This window comes from Rhinoraja longicauda, chromosome 26 (assembly GCF_053455715.1).
Source record: "Rhinoraja longicauda isolate Sanriku21f chromosome 26, sRhiLon1.1, whole genome shotgun sequence".
Taxonomy (NCBI): domain Eukaryota; kingdom Metazoa; phylum Chordata; class Chondrichthyes; order Rajiformes; family Arhynchobatidae; genus Rhinoraja; species Rhinoraja longicauda.
Genome location: NC_135978.1, coordinates 21,176,393 through 21,198,479, shown reverse-complemented (window position 1 = coordinate 21,198,479; position 22,087 = coordinate 21,176,393). Strand labels below are relative to the sequence as shown.

Sequence of the window (22,087 nt, the reverse complement as noted above, 5' to 3'; positions counted from 1 at the left end):
AATGGCTGCCGAGATGATGTTGGAGGTTGGGCCCTGTCTGGGGTGGGGCGATGGGGCAGGAGTCCAGCACTGGCTGGCGAGCTGCAATTGGGCACTGGCTGGGGACATGGTGCCAGGGGACGGACATTGGATGGGAATGGGCTGTGGCGACGCCCACTGCTGGTAATGGGTCTCAAGCGAGGGCGGTGGGAGCTTTGCCTCCAGGTACCCCACGTCCTGCCAGCCGGTCTGTTGGGATGTGATTCTGACCAGACTGAGACGTCTCCTGTACTCCAGCCAGCGGTATTGGGCATAGTAGTGCAGCCAGGGGAGAGGGAGCGGAGTGTACGAGGGTCACTCCAGAGCAGAGACTCGCTCTTAACTCAACCTGTCGTCTGGTTTAGAACATAAGGAGGCGGCCGCGGGTGACATCAGGAGTGAGCAGAGTGCCTTCGCTCCAATCAAACCCTCGGGCACAGACGCAGCAGGTAAGGTCACCATACACTTCACTGAGCTTCACCCATGGGTGTGTGATGGGGCGGTGTAGAGGGAGCTTCACTCTCTACCTGACCCTGGGGGTGTGTGATGGGGCAGTGCAGAGGGAGCTTCACTCTGTGCCTGACCCTGGGGAGTGTGTGATGGGGCAGTGTAGAGGGAGCTTCACTCTGTGTCTGACCCTGGGGGTGAGCTTCACTCTGTGTCTGACCCTGGGGGGTGTGTGATGGGGCAGTGTAGAGGGAGCTTCACTCTGTGCCTGACCCTGGGGAGTGTGTGATGGGGCAGTGTAGAGGGAGCTTCACTCTGTGCCTGACCCTGGGGAGTGTGTGATGGGGCAGTGTAGAGGGAGCTTCACTCTCTACCTGACCCTGGGGGTGTGTGATGGGGCAGTGTAGAGGGAGCTTCACTCTGTGCCTGACCCTGGGGGGGTGTGATGGGGCAGTGTAGAGGGAGCTTCACTCTGTGACCCTGGGGAGTGTGTGATGGGGCGGTGTAGAGGGAGCTTCACTCTGTGCCTGACCCTGGGGTTATGATGGGACAGTGCAGAGGGAGCTTCACTCTGTGCCTGACCCTGGGGTTATGATGGGACAGTGCAGAGGGAGCTTCACTCTGTGCCTGACCCTGGGGAGTGTGTGATGGGGCGATGTAGAGGGAGCTTCACTCTCTACCTGACCCTGGGGGTGTGTGATGGGGCGATGTAGAGGGAGCTTCACTCTGTGCCTGACCCTGGGGATGTGTGATGGGGCGGTGTAGAGGGAGCTTCACTCTGTGCCTGACCCTGGGGAGTGTGTGATGGGGTGGTGTAGAAGGAGACTTAAAGGAAAACTGAAGGCGCTGAAAACCTGAAATAAAAACAAGAAATGTGTGGGAAGGAACTGCAGATGCTGGTTTAAACTGAAGATAGACACAAACTGCTGGAGTAACTCAGCGGGTCAGGCAGAAGAGGAATAGGTGATGTTTTGGGTTGGAACCCCGCAGACTGAAAGATAGAAGTGGGAGGAGAGAAAGGGACCAGAGGTGAGAAAAGGCTAGAACAAATCGGGGTCGGCAAGGGAACGGTGGAGTCGGTAATGGCCCGATGTTGGCTGGGACAGATGTGCCTTTTTAGTTTAGTTTAAAGATACAGCACGGAAACAGGTTCTTCGGCCCATCGCATCCGTGCCAACCCGCGATCCCCGCACACTTGCACTATCCTGCACGCACTAGGGACAATTCGCAATTCTACCAAGCCAATTAACCTACAAACCTGTTCGTCTTTGGACTGTGGGAGGATACCAGGGAGAACATACAAACTCCGTACAGACAGCACCCGTAGTCGGGACTTAACCCGGGTCTCTGGCGCTTTAAGGCAGGAACTCTACCGCTGTGCCACTGTGCAAATGAGAGAGATTCAAAGATGCGCAGAGTGGAACTATTGGGATGGCAAGGGGAGTGGGGGGACCTTTGACTGCAGGTATTCCAGCGTACTGCACCCTGCCCGGCTGGGATAGTCTGCACTGTAGTCCTCAGTCTCCTGGCACATGACACTGGAGGTTGTTCCTTATCCCAGCCTCTCTCCAGGAGCAACTATCACGGGTCTGTTGTCCCTCCCCCCACCAGGGCGAGGGTGGGCGCGGGGATGGCTGGGGACGGGGAGGGACAGGACGGGACAGGACGGGACCGCCTCTGTGCTGGGTGCTGCTGTGACTCGGGCTGTCCTTTCTCCTGTGCCAGGCATCGAGGACACCCTGCAGCAGCGGGTGAGCAGGCTGCACCGGGCGCTGGGGAAGCTGCTGGCCGTCCGCACGCAGGCCGAGAGCGCAATGAGGCTGCGGGTGCAGGAGCTGCAGCGGGAGATGTACGTACCGCGGGGTTTAGGGCTCCCTGCGGGGGGTGGGCAGGTCCGGGACCGTCACCAGGCAACCTCCCCCCACCCAGCTTCACACCGTGGCTCCAGGGAATTCCAGTCCGAGGTGTTGGGGGGGGGGTGGGGGGTTCCTGGCTGAGGGGGTTTGGGGGCGGGATGGTACGGAGAACACCGACTGTTCCAGTGGGCAGACACTGCTGGTGCTTTCTCCACCATGTTGGCCAGTCTCCATCTCCTGGTCTGCTGTGGGATCATGCTGTGCAAGGATTGCCTGTGGCCTCGGTGTCCTCGTGCCCACTGTGGGCCAGCCCTGGAGTGATGGGACATGCTGCTGTCTCTCTGCTCTCTGCTGCGTGGACAGTTGGGTGGGGGGGGGGTGTATCGCACTGGTTGAGACCTGGTTTGACCCTTCACAACTCCTTGTCGGTCAGTGTGCATGAATGCAGAGCCCACCACCTGATCTCCTGCAGCAGTCCAGTGCAGGATCCTTGGCTATAACCGGTCCCAGTCTTTGCTCAGTTTGGTACAGGCATGGGTCAGGGAATGTGGGATCCTCTCCTCTCCTCTCCTCTCCCCACCCTCCCTTCATTACACATCCCAAAGGTCCCCGTCTCCCATGGATTGGCACCTTCTCTCCCTCCCCAACTCTCATCGCTTGGGGCATGCTGACCGCCCGCACCAGCGCAGCCTCCAGCATCTGCAGCTGGTTGGCGCCTGTCACGATTGCAGTCCGTGCCGCCGGGAGAGCGCACGCCCCCGGTCCCCCGGGCTGGTCGTCCTGGGCGGCCGTGTGTGGAGATCTAACGGCCCTCTCGTTGGACGTTTCCACAGGTCGGAGGGGCGAGAGCAGCAGGAGGCCAAGAACAACAAGAGGCTGCTGGAGCTGCACAGCCTGCAGGGCAGGGTTGGCGAGCTGGAGGCTGACAAGCGGCAGGCGGCACGGGAGCTACAGGCACACGTCAAGGTGGGAGAGGCCGGTGTTCGCGTGCTGGCGCCGGGCGCGGGCTCCCTGGCGCGTACCGCTCTGCACGGGATGGGGACGGGTGCCCATGTGGCTGTGGGGAGAGTGAATCCTCGTGCTGAGGCTGGCCCTGGGACCATGGCTGTAAACTGCACACTCGCCCCCAGCTCTTCCTCTCCCTCTGGCCTGTCCCCTTTAACTCCCCTCTGCCTTTCGCAGCCCCTGTGTCTGTGCTCCCCCCCCCCCCCGACCCCACGGTTAAATGTTGACCTCAGTAGCTTCATAGTTGTAGTCACACAGCACGGAAACGGGCCCTTCAGCCCAACGTGTCAATGGCCACCAAGATGCTCCATCTAAGCCAGTCCTATTTGCCCACGTTTGTCCCATATCCCTCTAAACTTTTCCTATCCATGTACCTGTCCGCGTGTCCTTTAAATGCTGTTATCGTACCTGCCTCAACTACCTCTGACAGCTTGTACCGTGCACCCCACCACCCTAAGTCGGCTGTGTCTTCGCCCTCACTCTCTCACGTTCACTCTTTGCCCTGTCCTACCGTTCCCAGTCCAATTCTGCCGTGTCTTGAGCCAAACACACAGCTGGGGGAACTCGGCGGGTCAGGCAGCATCTGTGGAGGGAATGGACAGGCGGCGTTTTGGGTTGGGATCCTTCTTCAGACTCGAGTCACACTCAATCTGTGGAAGGGTCCCGGCCTGAAACATCGCCTGCCCCTTCCCTCCACATATGCTGCCTGACCTGCTGAGTTCTTCCAGCATCTGCAGTTTCTTGTGTCACTGTTCTGCGTGCCATGTCTTGCGCCCTCTAATGTAACATGTCCATTTTATTCTCCGATCCATTGAATGCTTCAGTCAGCTCCTCCCCTGGAGCAGGATCGACCACAACTCTCTCGCCTTTGCTGTGTATTTTCTTTTCTAGTTCTGTTCATGCTTCATTTGCAGTTCTGCACACAATGTTGTCCCTGTTACTGGACATCTCCGGCTTCTGTTGAAAGGTGCTGGGGCTGATACTGCAGCAGTGAATCATCCTTCTGACACCGTGCAGTGTCAGGCTGGCCTTGCTGCAGTTCCCAGCAGATGAGGTCTGCTCGATCAATTCTATTAGGATCATCCGGCATGGTAACAGGCCCTTCGGCCCAATCGTGTTTTTTAAAGGTTGAAGAAATGCTTCTGGCAGCTCCTTGCATATTAACCACAAACCTGTGTCTTCTGGTTCACGACCAGGAGCGTCCTACACCTCTCCGCCTACTCCCTCTCACTGGTGGTCTCTCATCCACTTCTCCCTCTGCCCGAGGCATGCCCACCTTCCCATACCTCCTATCTGTGACGACCACAGTCTCCTCGATGACCCCAGGCTCGTCCATGTTCTGCTCCCGATGTCTAACGCTGTTTAATGGCTGCAACCCACTCTGCGCCTACTCTCAGTCATATTTACAGGCGATCTTTACTGCCTGCACGTGGCAGCATTGCAGGGCTGAAATGACAGGTTTTACATCCTTTGCAGAGTAAATGTGAACTGGAGCAAGCCTTGAAAAGTCAGACTGACACCATCCACGAATTTAATAAACTGTTGGATTCCAATCTCGAGGAGCACACACAATTTCTGGTAAGGCTTTATTCCCCCACAGGTGGGAATGTATTCACCTCGGTCCAGTAAGTGAAGGGCGGCCACGGTGGCGCGGCGATAGAGTTGCTGCCTTGCAGCGCTTGCAGCGCCCGAGATCCGGGTTCGATCCTGACTACGAGCGCTGTCTGTGCGGAGTTTGTACGTTCTCCCCGTGACCGCGTGGGTTTTCTCCCAGACCTTTGGTTTCCTCCCACACTCCAAAGACGTACATGTATGTAGGTTAATTGGCTTGGTGTATGTGTAAATTGTCCCTAGTGTGTGCAGGGTGGTGTTAATGTGCGGGGATCGCTGATCAGCGCGGACTCAGTGGGCTGAAGGGCCTGTTTCCGCGCTGTATCTCTAAACTAAACTGAAGGACTGGAGACCTGTCCCCTCTCAGTTACTCCCCAGCCCACTGAGGTTGCAGGCCATTGACCAGTAGAGCCAGAGTTACAGCAAGGCTGGCAGATCCAACCAAACCGGCAAGATGCTGTTGACTGGATAATAGAAGCCCATACCTACTGTCTCTGAGGAAGGCTCATCGTTGGCACAACAGGGAGCTTCACTCTGTGTCTGACCCTGGAGTGTGTGATGGGATGGTGTAGGGGGAGCTTGACTCTGTGTCTGACCCTGGAGTGTGTGATGGGATGGTGTAGGGGGAGCTTGACTCTGTGTCTGACCCTGGAGTGTGTGATGGGATGGTGTAGGGGGAGCTTGACTCTGTGTCTGACCTTGGAGTGTGTGATGGGATGGTGTAGGGGGAGCTTGACTCTGTGTCTGACCCTGGAGTGTGTGATGGGATGGTGTAGGGGGAGCTTCACTCTGTACCATCACACACTCCAGGGTCACTCACAGTGTGAAGCTCTCCTTACACCATTCTATCACACATTCCAGGATCAGACACAGTGCAAAGGCAGCTTCACTCTGTGTCTGACCCTGGAGTGTGGCAAGGGATGGAGCTTCACTCTCTCTAGCACTGAGAGTGTGTGGCTGGATGGTGTATCGTGGGGTTTTGAAACAATTGACCACTTGTAGCTTTGGCTGACAGACAGCGGGGGATTGGGGAAGGTTTGGTGTGGGTGAGAGGGAGGGTGTGATCAGATTGCTGGGAGTGACGGGAGTGACCCTGGTTTCAGGCGATGAAGCAGGAGGTGACTGATATGAAGCGGCAGCTGCAGCAGGTGGAGACCGAGGCCAGCACCTACCGCGAGGAGTTTGCCAAGCTCCAGGCCCCCGGGGACACTCTGGGCAACGACTGGATTCAGGAGAAGGTGCAACTCCAGCAGCAGGTAACAGCGTGACTGGGGGGGGCGTGTGTGGTGTCCCGGCACAGTGGCGCAGCGGGTAGAGCTGTTGTCTCACGGCGCCAGAGACCCAGGTTCAATCCTGACCTCTTTTTTTTTTTTTTTTTTTTTTTAAATATATAAAAGTTTTATTCCAAAGAAAAACATACAAACATACTAAGCAAAATGTGATCAAACAAAAGCCGCCTGTATCGGCAGTTTACAAATTAAACAATTATCACATTAAATTCCCGCCATCTCTGTCAACAATACATTCAACCCCCCGCGGCGACCAGCGTTCCCGGAAGGCCTCCAGAGTCCCCGTGGACACCGCGTGTTCCCTCTCCAGGGACACGCGGGCACGGACGTAAGCCCGGAACAGGGGTAGGCAGCCAACTTCTGTGAGGCCGTCGACTGCCCGCTGCCTGGACCCGCGGATGGCCATCTTGGCCAGGCCCAGGAGCAGACCGACAGGGAGACCCCCTCCTCCCTCCTGACCCTCCCCCCTCTGTACCGGGTGCCCAAAAATTAAAAGCGTAGGGCTAAAATGGAGCCAGAACTTGAGGAGCAGCCCCTTCAGATACTGGAACAGGGGCTGTAACCTCACGCACTCTGTATACAAATGGTACACGGTCTCCTCCTCGCCGCAGAAGCGACAGGCGGCAGACGAGACCGTGAACCGGCTCAAGTACCTGTTACAGGCTATAGCCTTATGCAACACTCTCCACCCCAGGTCCCCGATGTAAAGCGGGAGGACCCCCTTATAGAGAGACCTCCACTGGGGACCGCTCCCGCCGTCAGGTGGTAACACGGACCGCCAAGGCGTGTCCGGACGGAAGACGAGAGCGAGGAAGTGGAGAGTGTGCAGGAGCAGCCTGTACAAAACGCGCCTCTCCGCGTCACGGAACGGCACGCTGGGCATCTGGGAAAGGCGGCTCATATTGTGTGGGGCCGGCTCTCGGGAAGGGACCCGTGCCGTGGGCCCAATGAGCAATTCCGACGGAGCGGGGGTAAGCCCAGTCGGAATCGCTCCACGCACACGCCTCTCCTCGACACCCACCGTGACAGGGTGAGGACCGGCCCCCCTCACAACCACAGCACCCCCCTCCCCCTGAGGAGCAGCGCCCTGGCTGAAGGTGACCAAATTCCTGGCTCTCAGGAGATCACGGTAAAAACCAGGCAACTCCCGCCTAGCGCGCTGACTCATGCCCGCTACCGGGAGCCGTGATCCCTCCTGGAGGCAGCGCCCCTGGCAGAAAAAGTACGTGGCCAGCGAGTGCCATCTGGGAGGGCATTCGGAGTACACGTACCTCCGCAAGGTCCTGAGTCGGAGGGCTGCCACCTGAGTGCGGACGCAGACCAGCGCCTGACCGCCCTCCTCCAACGGGAGACTCAGAACCCCAGCAGAGACCCAGTGGTTCCTCTCACCCCAGAAGAAGTTAACTAACCTCCTCTGTATCATGGCGATGAAACGAGAGGACGGGACCAGAGTGGCCAGCCGGTACCACAGCAGAGAGGCCACCAGCTGGTTTATGACCAAAGCCCTACCCCGATATGATAACACACCAAGGAGGCCTGACCAGCGCCCCACACGGGCGACCACCTTCGCCTCCAACTCCTGCCAATTCGCCTGCCAAGCCCCCTCAGTGGGACTCAGGTAGATCCCCAGATAGAGGAGGTGCGTGGTGCTCCACGCAAAAACTGCCATCTCCTCCGGCAGGGAGTCTACCTGCCACTGACCCACCAAGAGCCCAGCACACTTCACCCAGTTGATCCTGGCGGAGGATGCGGCTGAGAACACCCGCTGGCACTCACGCATCCTCCGCAGGTCAACCGGGTCGGTGAACATTAGTAACACATCGTCGGCGTAGGCCGAGAGAACCACCTCCACCCCCGGCCCCGGCAAATCTAAACCTGCCAGCCGCCTCCGTAGGAGGCACAGGAATGGCTCCACACAGAGGGAATAAAGCTGGCCGGACATGGGGCATCCCTGACGAACCCCCCTTCCAAAGTGAATGGGAGCCAACAAAGAGCCATTGACCTTGACCAGGCACTCTGCGGCAGCGTATAGGAGCCGGACCCGGGCCACAAAATGGGGTCCGAATCCAAACGCCCGCAGAGTCCCGAGAAGGTAGTCGTGTCCCACCCGGTCAAACGCTTTCTCCTGGTCAAGGGAGAGAAAGGCAACGGACTGACCAGCCCTCTGGCACAGATGGATCAGGTCCCGGACCAGATGGATATTGTCCTGGATGGACCGGCCCGGGACTGTGTAGGACTGGTCAGGGTGGATCACATGGGACAGCATGGGCCCCAGGCGATTGGCCAATGCCCGTGCAAAGACTTTGTAACCCGTACTGAGAAGAGAGACCGGGCGCCAGTTCTTCAAGAGGCGGAGATCGCCCTTCTTGGGTAGCAGGACGACGACTGCCCTGCGCCATGAGAAGGGCATCTCCCCGGTCGCCAGGCTCTCCCCCAACACCTTCACATAGTCGCCCCCCAGGACACCCCAGAAGGCTCGAAGAAACTCCACAGTCAGCCCATCCAGCCCCGGAGACTTGCCCCTACTGAGCTGGTGCAGGGCACCAGTCAACTCCTCCAGAGTTAGGGGATCATCGAGGCGCTCAGCCACCTCCCTGCACACTACGGGTAAGCCCTCCCACAGCACCCCTTGTGCCTCCCCACTAGATGTTTCCTCGGAGAACAGAGTGTCATAGAACGACCAAACTGAGGCACCGATCCTCTCCGGATCCGTGATGGAGGAGCCATCGTCCGCAAGCAACTCGACAAACTGCCTGCGGGCACCTCGGCACTTTTCCAGGGAGAAGAAAAAGGGGGAGGCGCGGTCCAGATCGTGCAACATCTGGACTCGCGACCTCACATACGCGCCCCGGGACCTCCTCAGCTGCAAGTCCCTCAGTGCCCCTTTCTTCTCCTGGTACTCCTCCCACTCACACGATTCCCCCTCCGTCTGACCCAGGCGAGACTCTGAGTCGAGCAACTCTCTCTCAAGCCGTCCGATCTCGGAGTCCCGCCCCTTGGTCGACCCCCTCGTGTAGTCCTGGCAAAACAGACGGACGTAAGCCTTCCCTACATCCCACCACTGCCTTAGGGAAGGGAAACGCCCCTGCCTTTCCCTCCACTCCGCCCAGAACTGCTTGAATGAGTCCCGGAACCGGCGCTCCTCCAGTAGCCGGTTGTTGAAGTGCCAGTACGCGGACCCTGCCCGTGTGCGCGTCGGGATAAAGTCCACTCGCACCAGGCAGTGGTCCGAGCACGGCTCCAACCGCATGGAGGCTGCCGAGACACAGGACACATAAGCCTTAGACACATATACACGGTCAATACGGGAACCACCCCCCTTAAACCTGTATGAGAAGGCGCCGGAGTTGGGATGGAAATTCCTCCAAGCATCTACTAGCTCAAAAGAATCCACCAACTCCCTTAATGTCTTGACCGCTGCCGGATCGCGCTGAATGCCAGAGCGATCTCTCGCCTCAAGGGTACAATTAAAATCACCCCCCAGGAAAACACACTCCCCCCGATCGATGGTGTTCAACAGCGCGGTCACTTCTTGTGTTAACCGCGTCTGCATAGCACCGCTCTTGGGGGCGTACACATTAATAAAATGTAATGGCACGCCATCTAGGCGCACGGCCAGATACAACAACCGGCCTGGTACAATGTCCTGCACCTTGACAATCTCCGGCTGGAAAGATGGGGCCAACAGGAAGGCCACTCCACTCGAAATGGAGGTGAGATGGCTCATGTAGACCCCCCCTTCCCACTCCAGGAGCCAGGTGGGCTCGTCACTAGCCACAGTGTGTGTTTCCTGCAGGAAGCTCACCGCGTACCTCCCGTCCCTCAGCACCGAGAGATGGTGAAACCTACGGAGAGACTCCCTGGCCCCATTAATATTCAGGCTGGCTATAGTGAGCTTCATTTTGAAAGCGCACTAGAACTTTTACCAGCCCCCCGTGACGGAATGGAGCCTCCCCGAGCTCTCTGCCCTTTCTTTAGGGACTTAAAAAGCTCTTGGAGCTGGCGCCGCTCATTTTTCAATAAACCTGCCATGTTCCCCTCCTCCTGAAGGATGGCATAAATGGACTGCAAGGGTACCGTTAGGTCTGACCAGAGGTCGACAGCCAGATCTGCCTTATTCCTCTTCCCTCTGCTGTCCTTCAGAAACTTCCGGAGTTCCCAGATATCAACAAGCCGAGACACGGGGCTGCGGGTGGGACAGTCCATCAACTCACTGTCGCTGGACTCCACGTCCCCCTCCTCCTCCCACTCAATGTCTGAGCCCGAGTCTGGATAGTTCTGACTCCCAGCCGCCTCGCTCACCCCTCCCTGTGAGGTGGGCGGGTCGGCCACATCACCCGGTCCCTCCTCCGTCACCATCCCACCCCCAGGATCAGTGACGGGGGCAGGTACCGGTACCTCTAACTGTGGCAAGCTGCCTGGTAAATGGCCAGGCTCCTGCACACCCCCACCGCCCTCTGTAACCGGATTGGGGGCAGTGATGTTGGAGGAAGTCTCCGGGGCGGGCAGTGAGAGGGTACGTCTGGAGTCCGACCGAAGGACACGATCCGAAACGACCATGTCCTCCTTCGCACCCAGGGCACCCGGCCCAGCACCGTCACCCAGAGAGTCCCCGTCCCCCACCACCAGGGGAACCACCTCGCTCTGGCCCTCAGGGGGCGATGTTCCCGGAGTCTCCCCTGCTCCCTCAGCCGATGGGGCAGCACACCCCTCAATAGGACTCGTAGCCTCAATGGGGAGCATGGGCTGGGGACCCACCCCCACACTCAAGTCCCCCCCATCAATCTTCCCCTGGTCACCCTCTAAGCCAGCGGACGCAATCCCTGGGGGAACAGCCCCCTCGGGTAGTGTGTCACCACTCTCAGGTGGTCCCTGCACTACAGAGGCATCCTCCTGCCCAGAGGAAGTGTGTACTGGGTACTCTGCCTCAACAGGGGAGAAACACCTCCCTTCAGGTCGCCCCTGACCTTCAGGGCCGTTCTCCGTGTCAGAGGACCCGTGCCTCCTCCTCTTATAACCACTAGCGTGCGGTGGTACAGTCAGCTCCATTGCTGAAGCCTGTTCCTCCGCCCCGCCATCTACCTGCTCATCCTCTCCAGCCCTCAGACCCTCAGGCTCAGAGGCGAGCTCGATAATATCTACTGCCGGGGGACCCTCATTAAGGTGACCTTCTGCCTGGCGTCCCGCTTGAACGTTCTTCTTCTTCCTTTTAGCTTTCTTACTGTTCTGTCTCTCCCAGCGCCCCTCATCCACCCCCCACCCTGCACCGGCATCCCCCGCCACAGGTACGGGACATGGGGGTGGTGGGGGAATGGAGGATGGGGGCAAGGGAACAAAGTCATCACGGGCCACCGTGGTAGAACCAGCAGCCCCAGATGGGCCAGCACTGCCTTTCTGGGCCACCTTGGTGGAGCTGGCAGCCTGGTGCTTGGGACAATTCCTGCGGAAATGCCCCACCTCTTTGCATGCATGGCAGCGTGCTTGGCCCGTGTTCCAAAACACGCGATAGCAGAATCCTTCCCATTCAACCTCAAAACTCCCCTCCATATCAATCCCCTGTGCTAGCTGTATGTACACACGGCGATTGAACGTTAATACATGCTGCATTTCGGGATCATCCAACCTATGCAACAGTTTGGTGGGCCCAGACCGCACCTCCCCCAGCTTAGTTACATGTGGGAGCAGGAGCGCGTCCGGAACATAAGGGGGAACGTTGGACAGCATGACCGGCAGCACGGGCCGTCCCCATGGGTCCACCGCCATGTAAATCCCAGCCACCGTGATCCCCCTTTCCAGTGCGGTAGCCACCGACTGCTCAGTCTTTAGGATGACAACAGCCTTCCCACTGACCACCGCGCCTGCGATTATGGCCTTCTTGCCAACAGTCTCCCCCAGTGCGGTTAGCACAGCCTTGAAGGTAATGTTGCCCTGCAAGGTCACTTTCACCCCATGTATACGCCCCAACAACTCATGGCCCTTAGTCACGGAGACTGCCGACTGTACGGCAGCTGCATAATTCTTGGGGGCCGCCATCTTTAGGGCGTGGAGCAAAACAAAACGTCTCCGTTTTTTGTAAGTCAAAGCAGTCTTTCTGCTGTTGCTGCACCTCCACGCATTTGCAGCAGTTTAAAGTCGTGAAGGCTTTCCTGGCAAAGCACCAGAAAGCAGTCTCCTCCTGATAAGATAGGGAAAAGTCCGTGCCAATCCTCCCGTCGTAGAAAATGGAGCTTCCGGAGGCTTCTTCCCCAGGTCTCGGTCGCCCTCCCGGCTTCAACGAAAATCCAATGCACTGTTGCCGTACTTACCCGGCACACCTGGACCGGGCAAAGTCGGTGTGGGAGGGAGCTTTCCGATGCTACAGACCACAAACACCGCTCTAGACTCAGCTCCCACCAGTTCAAGTGCAACTTGGCCTTCCGCCAGCCACTGCCGCTCCTACGACTTTCAGAAAACACGAACAAATCCTCCCCAATTAGAGGACTCTTTCAACAAAGAGAGTCTCTGCCTTCCGACAGAAGTCCAAAAAGCAAATTCTGACTGCTTTCGTTTGTCCTCGCCAAACAAATCCTTCGAAAATAATCAAATCCTCACAGCCAGCGCCACACACCCACGTCCGATCCTGACCTCGGGTGCTGTCTGTAGAGTTTGCATGTTCTCCCTGTAACCGCGTGGGTTTCCTCTGCTTGCTCTGGTTTCCTCACACATCCAAAACACGTGCGGGTTTGTAGGTTAATTGTAAATTGGCCTGAGTGTGCAGGGAATGGATGGAAATGTGGAGCAGACCTGGAGCGATAGGCTGTGGAATGAAGAGCCTGTTCCCATGCTGCATCATTTAATTAATCAATCAATTCACTCTCGCCACACTCTGGTCCACTGGGTATAGGTTGATGTTGGTTGAAGTGAATCCTTCCTCGGGCTAAGTGGGGCGGTGGGCATTGACTGCCAGTCCCAGCATGGCAGAGCTGGGGAGTTCATGCAGCCACCCCAGTGGTCAGTGATGCCCAGTGAAGACCGTAAGGCCATTTGGCCCACTGAGCCTGTGCTAGCTGGCGGTGCTGCCCAGCCTGGCTAGTGTCCGCACACAAGGAGAGCCCACTGATCACGGGCTCTGATGCCTCCTCCCTGTGAGCCCAGGGGCAGAGCCGTGCTCTCCGTCCGTCCCTGTGCCCACTGCCCCAGGCAGCGGCTGGCAGTCTCTCCCCGACAGGCAGCGTCTGCTGCTCTGGGCCACGGCCGGGAGGGGGTGTGGACGGAGCAGGCCGACTGTCGGCGTGTGGCCCTGGGGCTTTGCAGACCCATGCCGACCCTTCAACGCTGTGGGGAACAGCACTGGAAACCGCCTCACAGGCTTCTCATCCGCTGACCTCTTCAACCCAAGGTGCGTAAGTTGCGAGGGGCCTACTTGCAGAAGGACAACGAAATCCAGCAGCTGAAGGAGAAGATGATCAGACACGTGAGTGGCATCTTGTGGACTTAGTCTGGCTTGGGGGTGGGTCCCTGCCTCTCCCTCCGAATGGATGTCCATCCCAGGAGCATTACCCCCCTCCCACCCTCTACAAATCAGCCCGCCCCTCTACAAATCAGCACCCCTCCTTCAATGGGGCTGCTTCAGGAGAGGAGGTCATTGGGCCCCTTCTCCCCATGTGGAACCCTGTGGATCAGCCCCGTCTCCCAATGTCTGGCAGAGTTTCCTCCCCTACTTTACCCTTCTGCACTGAGCAACGTTTCAATCCCTGGGTGAAGCTTGCTCACCCCCCTGGGCTTCCTCACATTGCCCACAGAAGCACCTGGTTACTGCCAGAGCCAGGACTTGTCTGACGTACTGCGGAAGGGGCCTCCAGCATCCCTGAGGCTATTAACTCCACCACCGGCGGATCTCTCTCTCTCTCCAGGGGTCAGGACTACCAACTCTGCCAGTCCCTCCTGTATCTTCCCCTGTCCCACTCTCCTCTCGGACTCTGAGTAAAACCCGGTGCTTTCTCCAAAGTATTGGTCACCTCTCCCATGTCTGGCCCGGCCCCGGGCAGTGCCTTGTAAGTGGTTGTAACGAGCTGCACACCGTGGGCCGGGAGAGCGAGGGGCTGCTCACCGATGGGCCACCAAGGCTGCCGGTGTGAGAGGGGGCCGCTGTGAGAGGGGGTTGCTCAGTGCTTGTGTTACGTGTATTCTGTTCCCCCCTCTGTCTAGAGAGTCATCCTGGAGGAGAACAATCAGAAAGCAGAGGTCGAGGTGGCCAAGCTGGACAACATGATAGAGTACATCAGAAGAGTAAGTGGCCGGGGAACCGGGGTGGGGTGCACCCCCCCCCCCCCACCTTCCTGTAACGTCCTGCCTCCCACCAGGACTCAGAGCCTCACTGCTCATGTCATATGTGATAGGAGCAGAATGAGGCCATTTGGCCCATCTACTCTGCCATTCAATCATGGCTGATCTGTCTCTCCATCTCAACCCCATTCTCCTGCCTTCTCCCCATAACTCCTGACACTCGTACGAATCAAGAATCTACCAATCTCTGCCTTAAAAATACTCAGTCCCGGGGGGGGGCTGCATCTCCCCCTCCCCAATGGACCCTGGCACCTGCCCTCCACAGGTGGCCTTCACTAAAGGTGTTCCTGTACGTGAGTATCACCATAAATAAAGGGATATCCCTTTAGAATGGAGATGTGGAGTAATTTCTTTAGCCAGAGGGTGGTGAAACTGTGGAATTCATTGCCACAGACGGCTGTGGAAGCCAAGTCATTGGGTATTTTTAAAGCAGAGATTAATAGCCTCTTGATCACTAAGGGCGCCAAAGGTTACGGGGAGAAGGCAGGAGAATGGGATTGAGAGGGAAAGATAGATCGGCCATGATAGAATGGTGGCATGGACTCGATGGGCCGAAAGGCCCAGTTCTGCTCTTATGATCTTCTCCCCAGCATCCAGACTGCTCGGTCCAGACCCTACTTCCCCCTTCTGCCTTGACCTTCACTTGCAAAGACGTGTATCCCCGCCGCCTGTTTTTTACTCACCCCCCTCCCTCCGCTGGTCCGTTCCACACACGACCCCTTCTTGAGCTATTTTTAGTCCCTCCTCACCTAAATGGAATTTGTAGATATTATCATGTCCTGTGAGGGGGGAGCTCCCAGGATAATGATCTGATTACCTACTTCTTAAAGGAAATCCAAAATTAGAATTCAATTAAAATGGTATGGACTGCAGGCTGATTGTGCAGCAGGGCTGCTGCCTGCTGTACCCCCCCAGTCCCAGAGTCAATAAGGCACTAAGTGCCACATGAGGCCCAGGTTCCTGCCTTACTCAGGGCTGCCCATCCCACATTCCAGCTAATGCTTATCTTATCTTGGTGTGGTGTTGATGGGGGGAGGTTGGTTTTGTGTGATGGGTAGTCAGTATCTGGAATGAGCTGCCAGAGGAAGCTATAGAAGCAGATATAATTACTGCTTTCAAAAGACGTTTGGACAGATGTATGGCTCGGAAAGGTTTAGGGGGATATGGGCCAAATGCAGGCAGAGGGCACTAGCCCAGTATGCAAACTTGGTCCGCATGGGCAAGATGGGCCGATGGGCCTGTTTCTTTCTGTGCAGCTGAGTCTATAACTCCATCTACACTTCATGCATGTGAAAAGTGGACAACATAATCGAGGACCTTCACTCCAATCATTCCCCCCCCCTCTCCTGTCATGCAGTAGGTACAAAAGCCTGAAGCACATAGCACCAGACTCAGGAACAGCTTATTCCCTGTTATCAGACACCCCATAAACTAGGGTGCAGTCCCGATTGCCCAGCCGGTCTCATTGTGGCCCTCGTACTTTATTTTTTTATCTGTACTTTCTAACTGTAACGCACACATTCCATTCTGCACTCTGGTTATTTTCCCCTTTGCGCTGCCTGATGTGCTTGGTACGGCTTGTTTGGACTCGTGTACTGTATGATAGACCCAGAGAGAGTGCACAACAAAGTGTTTTGCTGTGTCTTGGTACACATGACAATAATAAACCAATGCCAACACCAGTCTTATCTCTCTGTGTTTCAGACACTTCAATCAATACCCGAGGTGGTGGGCAGCTCAGTGGAGTTGAAGGGCCTCCTGCAGTGCCTTGGAGATGATCCGTCAACGTAGTGTGTAAAGGGGCAAATGTGTCCCCTTCTCTCTTTGCTGGAGGAGGAAAGGGCCGTTGTGGAGTATGGGCTTTTGGTCGATTCACTGTGGGGTTTGTGTCTCCAGCATCAGATTTGTTTCTCCAACAGTTTAAAAGCCCAACGTTTCCTGTTTGTACAGAAGACCAGAGAGTGCATCCACTTGATGCTTTCCTAGCTCTGCCTGACAAGTCAAATAATTCCAGCAATTTGTTTGCATTAAAGATGTAGAGGTTGACTTTTCTCTGGTTGCTGGTCTCTCTACCCACTGAGGCCTCTACACACTGTGCAAAGTATTTATTTATCTATCAGTTGTACATAACTACCATTGTTATAATCCTGTTCTGTGTTTCGCTGCCGCTGTTCCTGATGTTTGCCTGTCTATAGAGGTCTCCCCCTCTGAATATTTCCCTGCTATACAATAAAGTTGTAGCTGTTAATGTCGGGTGTTTTTTTAAAAGTCGAGGTCACATTGAACCTCTGGTTGAGTAACCTGCCCTTATTTCATGTGCGATTTCAGGAATGAACAATTAACAATCTCTCGGCTTCATTTCCTCCACTGAGAGTGGGTGATGAGACATTGAGTAATTTTACCTCTTTGCAAGGCTTGAAGGTCACGGGAGAATCTACTTGCACACACACCGCGCACACCACACGCACACACACCACACATCACGCACACACACCGCACGCACACACACACACAAATCACACACCACACGCACGCACACACACACACACGCCACACACGGTGATCTAGGTTACACAGACTTTTGACCCTTTGCCCACACGATGGGAACTGCTGCCCAATCAACTTTCTAACTCTGTGTCGTCACAGATCACAGCAATAGTCAGTAAATGTGACCAGTCTCCTCGCCAGTCAGTGTTCTCACCAGTATGTATCGCACACCCGAACTGCCCCTGAGAAGGTGGGAGTAAGGTGCCTTCTTGACCCACTGTGTCAGAGTGAGGAAGGGGCTCTCCCACTGTGCTGTGGGGGAGGGAGACCCAGGATTTGGACCCAGTGCTGGTGCAGTGGTGATTTTGTTTCCAAGCCTGGAGGGGAACCTGCAGGTGGTGGTGTCCCCCTGCACCTGCTGCCCTTGCATTCCCTGGTTGTGGAGGTAGTGACATTTGGGAGGTGCCTGGGCGAGTAACTGCTGTGGTTTGTGTACGGTGCATATCGCCCAGTGAGATGTTGGGGGGGGGGGGGGGGGGTAGTTGGAGAATGGAGCGGGTGCTTTGTTGTGGATGGTGTGGAGGGAGAGAGGGAGGGAGGGTAGACGTTGGTGTATGGAGTGGGGTGCTTTGTCCTGGATGGTGTGGAGCTTCCCAAGGGTTGTTGGGGCTATGCTCATCCAGGCCAGTAGAACATGTTCCATCACACCTGACATCCCCTGTAGATGGGGGAATGGGTGTTGGGTGGTCAGTTGCTCATTGTGGGATCTCAGCCTTGACCTGCTTGTGTCCACGGTGTTTGTGGCTGGTTCTATTAAATTTTGCATCAATGGTGAGCCGGGGAGGGGAGTGGAGGGAAGAGGGGGAGGGCAGTGGGGGTGGAGGGAAGAGGGGGAGGGCAGTGGGGGTGGAGGGAAGAGGGGGAGGGCAGTGGGGATGAAGCGAGGAGGGGGAGTGCTAGACCAATGCAGGAGAGATTTTGAGGGGGGTGGAGGGGAGGAGTGGGTGATGAGGGAGGGATAAGGGGAGGGTTGAGAAGGGATGGAGTGGAGGGGAGATGGGGGGATGGAGTGGGCGAGGGGGGCTATAAGGGGGGTTGAGAAGGGATGGAGTGGGGGAGGGGGAGGTGCTAGACCAATGCAGGAGAGGTTTTGAAGGGGGGATGGAGTGGAGGGGAAGAGAGGGGGGTGGAGTGGGTGAGGAAGGGGGGTTGAGAAGGGATGGAGGGGGGGGGGGGTGCTAGACCAATGCAAGAGAGGCTTTGGGTCCACGGCTCGCTCTGGCTGCAGTGCCGGCGGTACGGGGCTGATGTGAGTGGCACCCTCTCCCCTTCGCTGTCTGCCCTCTCCCCTTCACTGTCTGCCCTCTCCCCTTCACTGTCTGCCCTCTCCCCGTCACTGTCTGCCCTCTCCCCGTCACTGTCTGCCCTCTCCCCGTCACTGTCTGCCCTCTCCCCGTCACTGTCTGTCCTCTCCCCGTCACTGTCTGCCCTCTCCCCTTCACTGTCTGCCCTTCGCTGTCTGCCCTCTCCCCTCCACTGTCTGCCCTCTCCCCGTCACTGTCTGCCCTCTCCCCGTCACTGTCTGCCCTCTCCCCGTCACTGTCTGCCCTCTCCCCGTCACTGTCTGCCCTCTCCCCGTCGCTGTCTGCCCTCTCCCCGCCGCTGTCTGCCCTCTCCCCTTCGCTGTCTGCCCTCTCCCCTTCACTGTCTGCCCTCTCCCCTTCGCTGTCTGCCCTCGCCAGCCGACGGCCGCGGGGGACACTCCCCGCCCGGCAATGGTCCTCGTCAGTTGGAGAGAGTGGCCGGGCAAGCAGGATGGTCAGTTGGGGGAGGGTTGCCCCAGGAGCGGCCCGCAGGAGAGATTTGGACCCAATCGGGTGCACCTCAGTCTTATCATTGTATAACCTAAGACTATCCTCACCATCAAAATCACCACCAATGAATGTTGACAAAGTCAAACCCTCAATAAGACTCAGGGACTCTTTGGAGTAGCCATCAGCAAACAGTGGGTTCATTTTACTTGCGCAAGGGGAGAAGTGTCTTGTCAAAGGCTGTGATCACAACTCCAATGTTAGTCAATAGACAATAGGTGCAGGAGGAGGCCATTCGGCCCTTCGAGCCAGCACCGCCATTCAATGTGATCATGGCTGATCATTCTCAATCAGTACCCCTTCCTGCCTTCTCCCCATACCCCCTGACTCCGCTATCCTTAAGAGCTCTATCCAGCTCTCTCTTGAATGCATTCAGAGAATTGGCCTCCACTGCCTTCTGAGGCAGAGAATTCCACAGATTCACAACTCTCTGACTGAAAAGGTTTTTCCTCATCTCAGTTCTAAATGGCCTACCCCTTATTCTTAAACTGTGTTAAACTAGTCGGTGCAACAGAACATTTATACACCAAAACCCTGACAACAGAGGAAGTACAAAGGTGAGGTAGATTGATGTGTTAATTACAAAATCTATACTTTACTTGCATTATACAAAAATCGTGACTTATTGGTTCCGTTCGCAACGGAGCACAAAGGTAAGGATGCTTAATATGTTAATATCTGACACTCGATTGCGACTCCTCGGTTCTGCGTGAAACATGGTACAAAGATAATGACAGTGAATGTGTTACTAGCAAATACTGGCTGGTGGCTTCTGAGTGCCGCATGTGTCAAGGCAAGGACAATGAATACGTTGACAACTGATACTAGCTGGCATCCTCAGAACTTCGCACGTAGTGGAGTTCAACGGTAGTGACAACGAATGTCAACAGCAAGTCTCTGTATTGGAGGTATAATGGTAGTGATAGTGGGTATGTAATGGTGGATGTTCATGTTAAAATGGGTTTTGTGTGTCCTGTTGCTTTTTATTGTTATGACTATGGCAAATGAAGTTCCTCGTATGTTGCAAAACATACTTGGCTAATAAGGTTTTATTGTGATATTGTGACTGTATGCAAGTAGGTTAGCCACGGTGGCGCAGCGTTGGAGCTACTGTCTTGCAGCGCCGGAGACCCGGGTTCGATCCCGACTACGGGTGCTGTCTGTATGAAGTTTGTACGTTCTCCCCGTGACCGCCTGGGTTTTCTCTTGAGATGTTCGGTTTTCTCCCACACTCCAAAGACGTACAGGTTTGTAGGTTAATTGGCTTGGTGTAAGTGTGAATTGTCCCTACTGTGTGTAGGACAGTGTTAATGTGCGGGGATGGGGCTAGTCCGTGCGGACTCGGTGGGCCGAAGGACCTGTTTCCGCGCTGTATCTCTAAACTAAAAAAAAACTGAACTGCTACCCAGAGCGGAGTTCAAAGGTAGGGAAAATGAATATGTTAAACAACACATACTAACTGGTAGCTTGTTTTAATGTATTAATGAATTGCACACCTTCAACGGCTTTTGGGACTTCTACAACGTGTCATCTGCAGATTTACGGCTCGTACTTCATATGTTCATGTCCAAATTGATCATGCACTGATCCCTGTGCCATTGCCCACTATTTCTATTACCAGTGTAACTTTGGATCCAATCTGCCATCTTGCCCTGGTCCCATGAGCCCTGGCCTTTTGGAACTGTCTTCCATGTGGACCCAGAAGTCCTTCCAGAAGTCTACATAGATGATAGCGACCACTCTGCCTTAGTCCCTTATATTTTGCTACTTCAAACAAAATCTCAAATTAGGATCTCCCACTTTTAAATCCATGCTGACTATCCCTGATCATAGAGCCATTCAACATGGAAACAGGCCCTTCGGCCCAGCGCCTCCATTTGACCCCATCTAAGCCACAGGGTCAGAAGTGATAGGAGCAGAATTGGGCCATTTCAGCCCATCAAGTCTACCCTGCCATTCAATCATGGATGATCTATCTCTCCCTCCTAGCCCCATTCTCCTGCCTTCTCCCCATACCCCTTGCAACCCGTACTAATCAAGAATCTACAGATTCTATCTCTGCTTTCTGCTCTCTCTGCCAGTCCCATTTGCCTGTGTTTCGCCCATGATTTCTCTTAACCCTTCCTATCCATGTACCTTTCCACATGTCTTTTAATTGTTATGGTTCCTCCTTCATCTATTGCCTTTGGCAGCTCATTCCATATACCCACCACCCTCTGTGTGGAAAAGGTTCCCCCGTAGGTTCCCATTAAATCTTTCCCATCTCACCTTAAACTTATGTCCTCTAGTTCTTGATTCCACAACCCTGGGAAAAAGACTATTCCTCTCATGATTTTAATTACCTTTATAATTATAATATGATGCCTCAGCCTCCTGAACTTCATGGAATAAACCCCCAGCCTGCCCAAACTCTCTGTCTAACTCAGGCACTGAAATCCTGGCAACACCCTCATAAATCCTCTCTGCACTTTTTCCACCTTAATGCCATCTTTGTTATTAAAACTGAATGCAATATTCCATATGCGGTTTCAACAACGTCTTATACAACTGCAAAATAATGTCCCATCTTCTACACTTAATTCCCAGACCGAAGGCCAGCAGGCCAAAGCCACCTTCATCATCCCTATCTACCTATGACACCACTTTTCCAAATGTAGATTAATCATACCCTTCAATTTTTCTTTTCCAATAACTTCCCTGATGTCAGGTTCCTCTGCCTGTACAGCACAGGAACAGGCCCTTTGGCCCACAATGTCCATTCTGAACATGATGCCAATTAATCTCCTCTGTCCGCATGTGATCCACAGCCACCCATTCCCTGCATATCCATGTGGCCAGACAAAAGCCTCTTAAACACCCCTATAGCATCTGCTTCCACCACTACCCCTGCTGTAATCACCCCACTAATGAAAGGCCTGGATAGAGTGGGTGTGGAGAGGATGTTTCCACTAGTGGGAGAGTCTAGGACCAGAGGCCACAGCCTCAGAATAATAGGACGTACCTTGAGAAAGGTGATGAGGAGGAATTCCTTACGTCATAGAGTGGCGAATATCTGAAATTCCTTGCTCCAGACGGCTGTGGAGACCAAGGCAATGGATATTTTTAAGGTGAAGATTGACAGATTGGTGATTAGTGAAGGTGTCGGGGGTTCTGGGGAGAAGGCAGGAGAATGGGGTTT

The 22,087-nt window shown here is 55.4% G+C and overlaps 1 protein-coding gene across 1 annotated transcript in view; it reads left to right on the top strand.

Moving 5' to 3' along the window:
* The window catches only part of spag5 (sperm associated antigen 5), a 45,398-nt gene extending 28,647 nt beyond the window's left edge, over nt 1-16,751 (top strand). The window contains exons 16-23 of the mRNA XM_078421957.1: nt 384-467; nt 2,191-2,314; nt 3,155-3,287; nt 4,803-4,904; nt 6,041-6,193; nt 13,605-13,679; nt 14,414-14,494; nt 16,256-16,751. Coding sequence (XP_078278083.1) covers nt 384-467; nt 2,191-2,314; nt 3,155-3,287; nt 4,803-4,904; nt 6,041-6,193; nt 13,605-13,679; nt 14,414-14,494; nt 16,256-16,342 — 839 coding nt within the window. The 3' untranslated portion in view covers nt 16,343-16,751. The remainder of the gene's footprint in view (nt 1-383; nt 468-2,190; nt 2,315-3,154; nt 3,288-4,802; nt 4,905-6,040; nt 6,194-13,604; nt 13,680-14,413; nt 14,495-16,255) is intronic.
* Nucleotides 16,752-22,087: the final 5,336 nt, after the last annotated feature.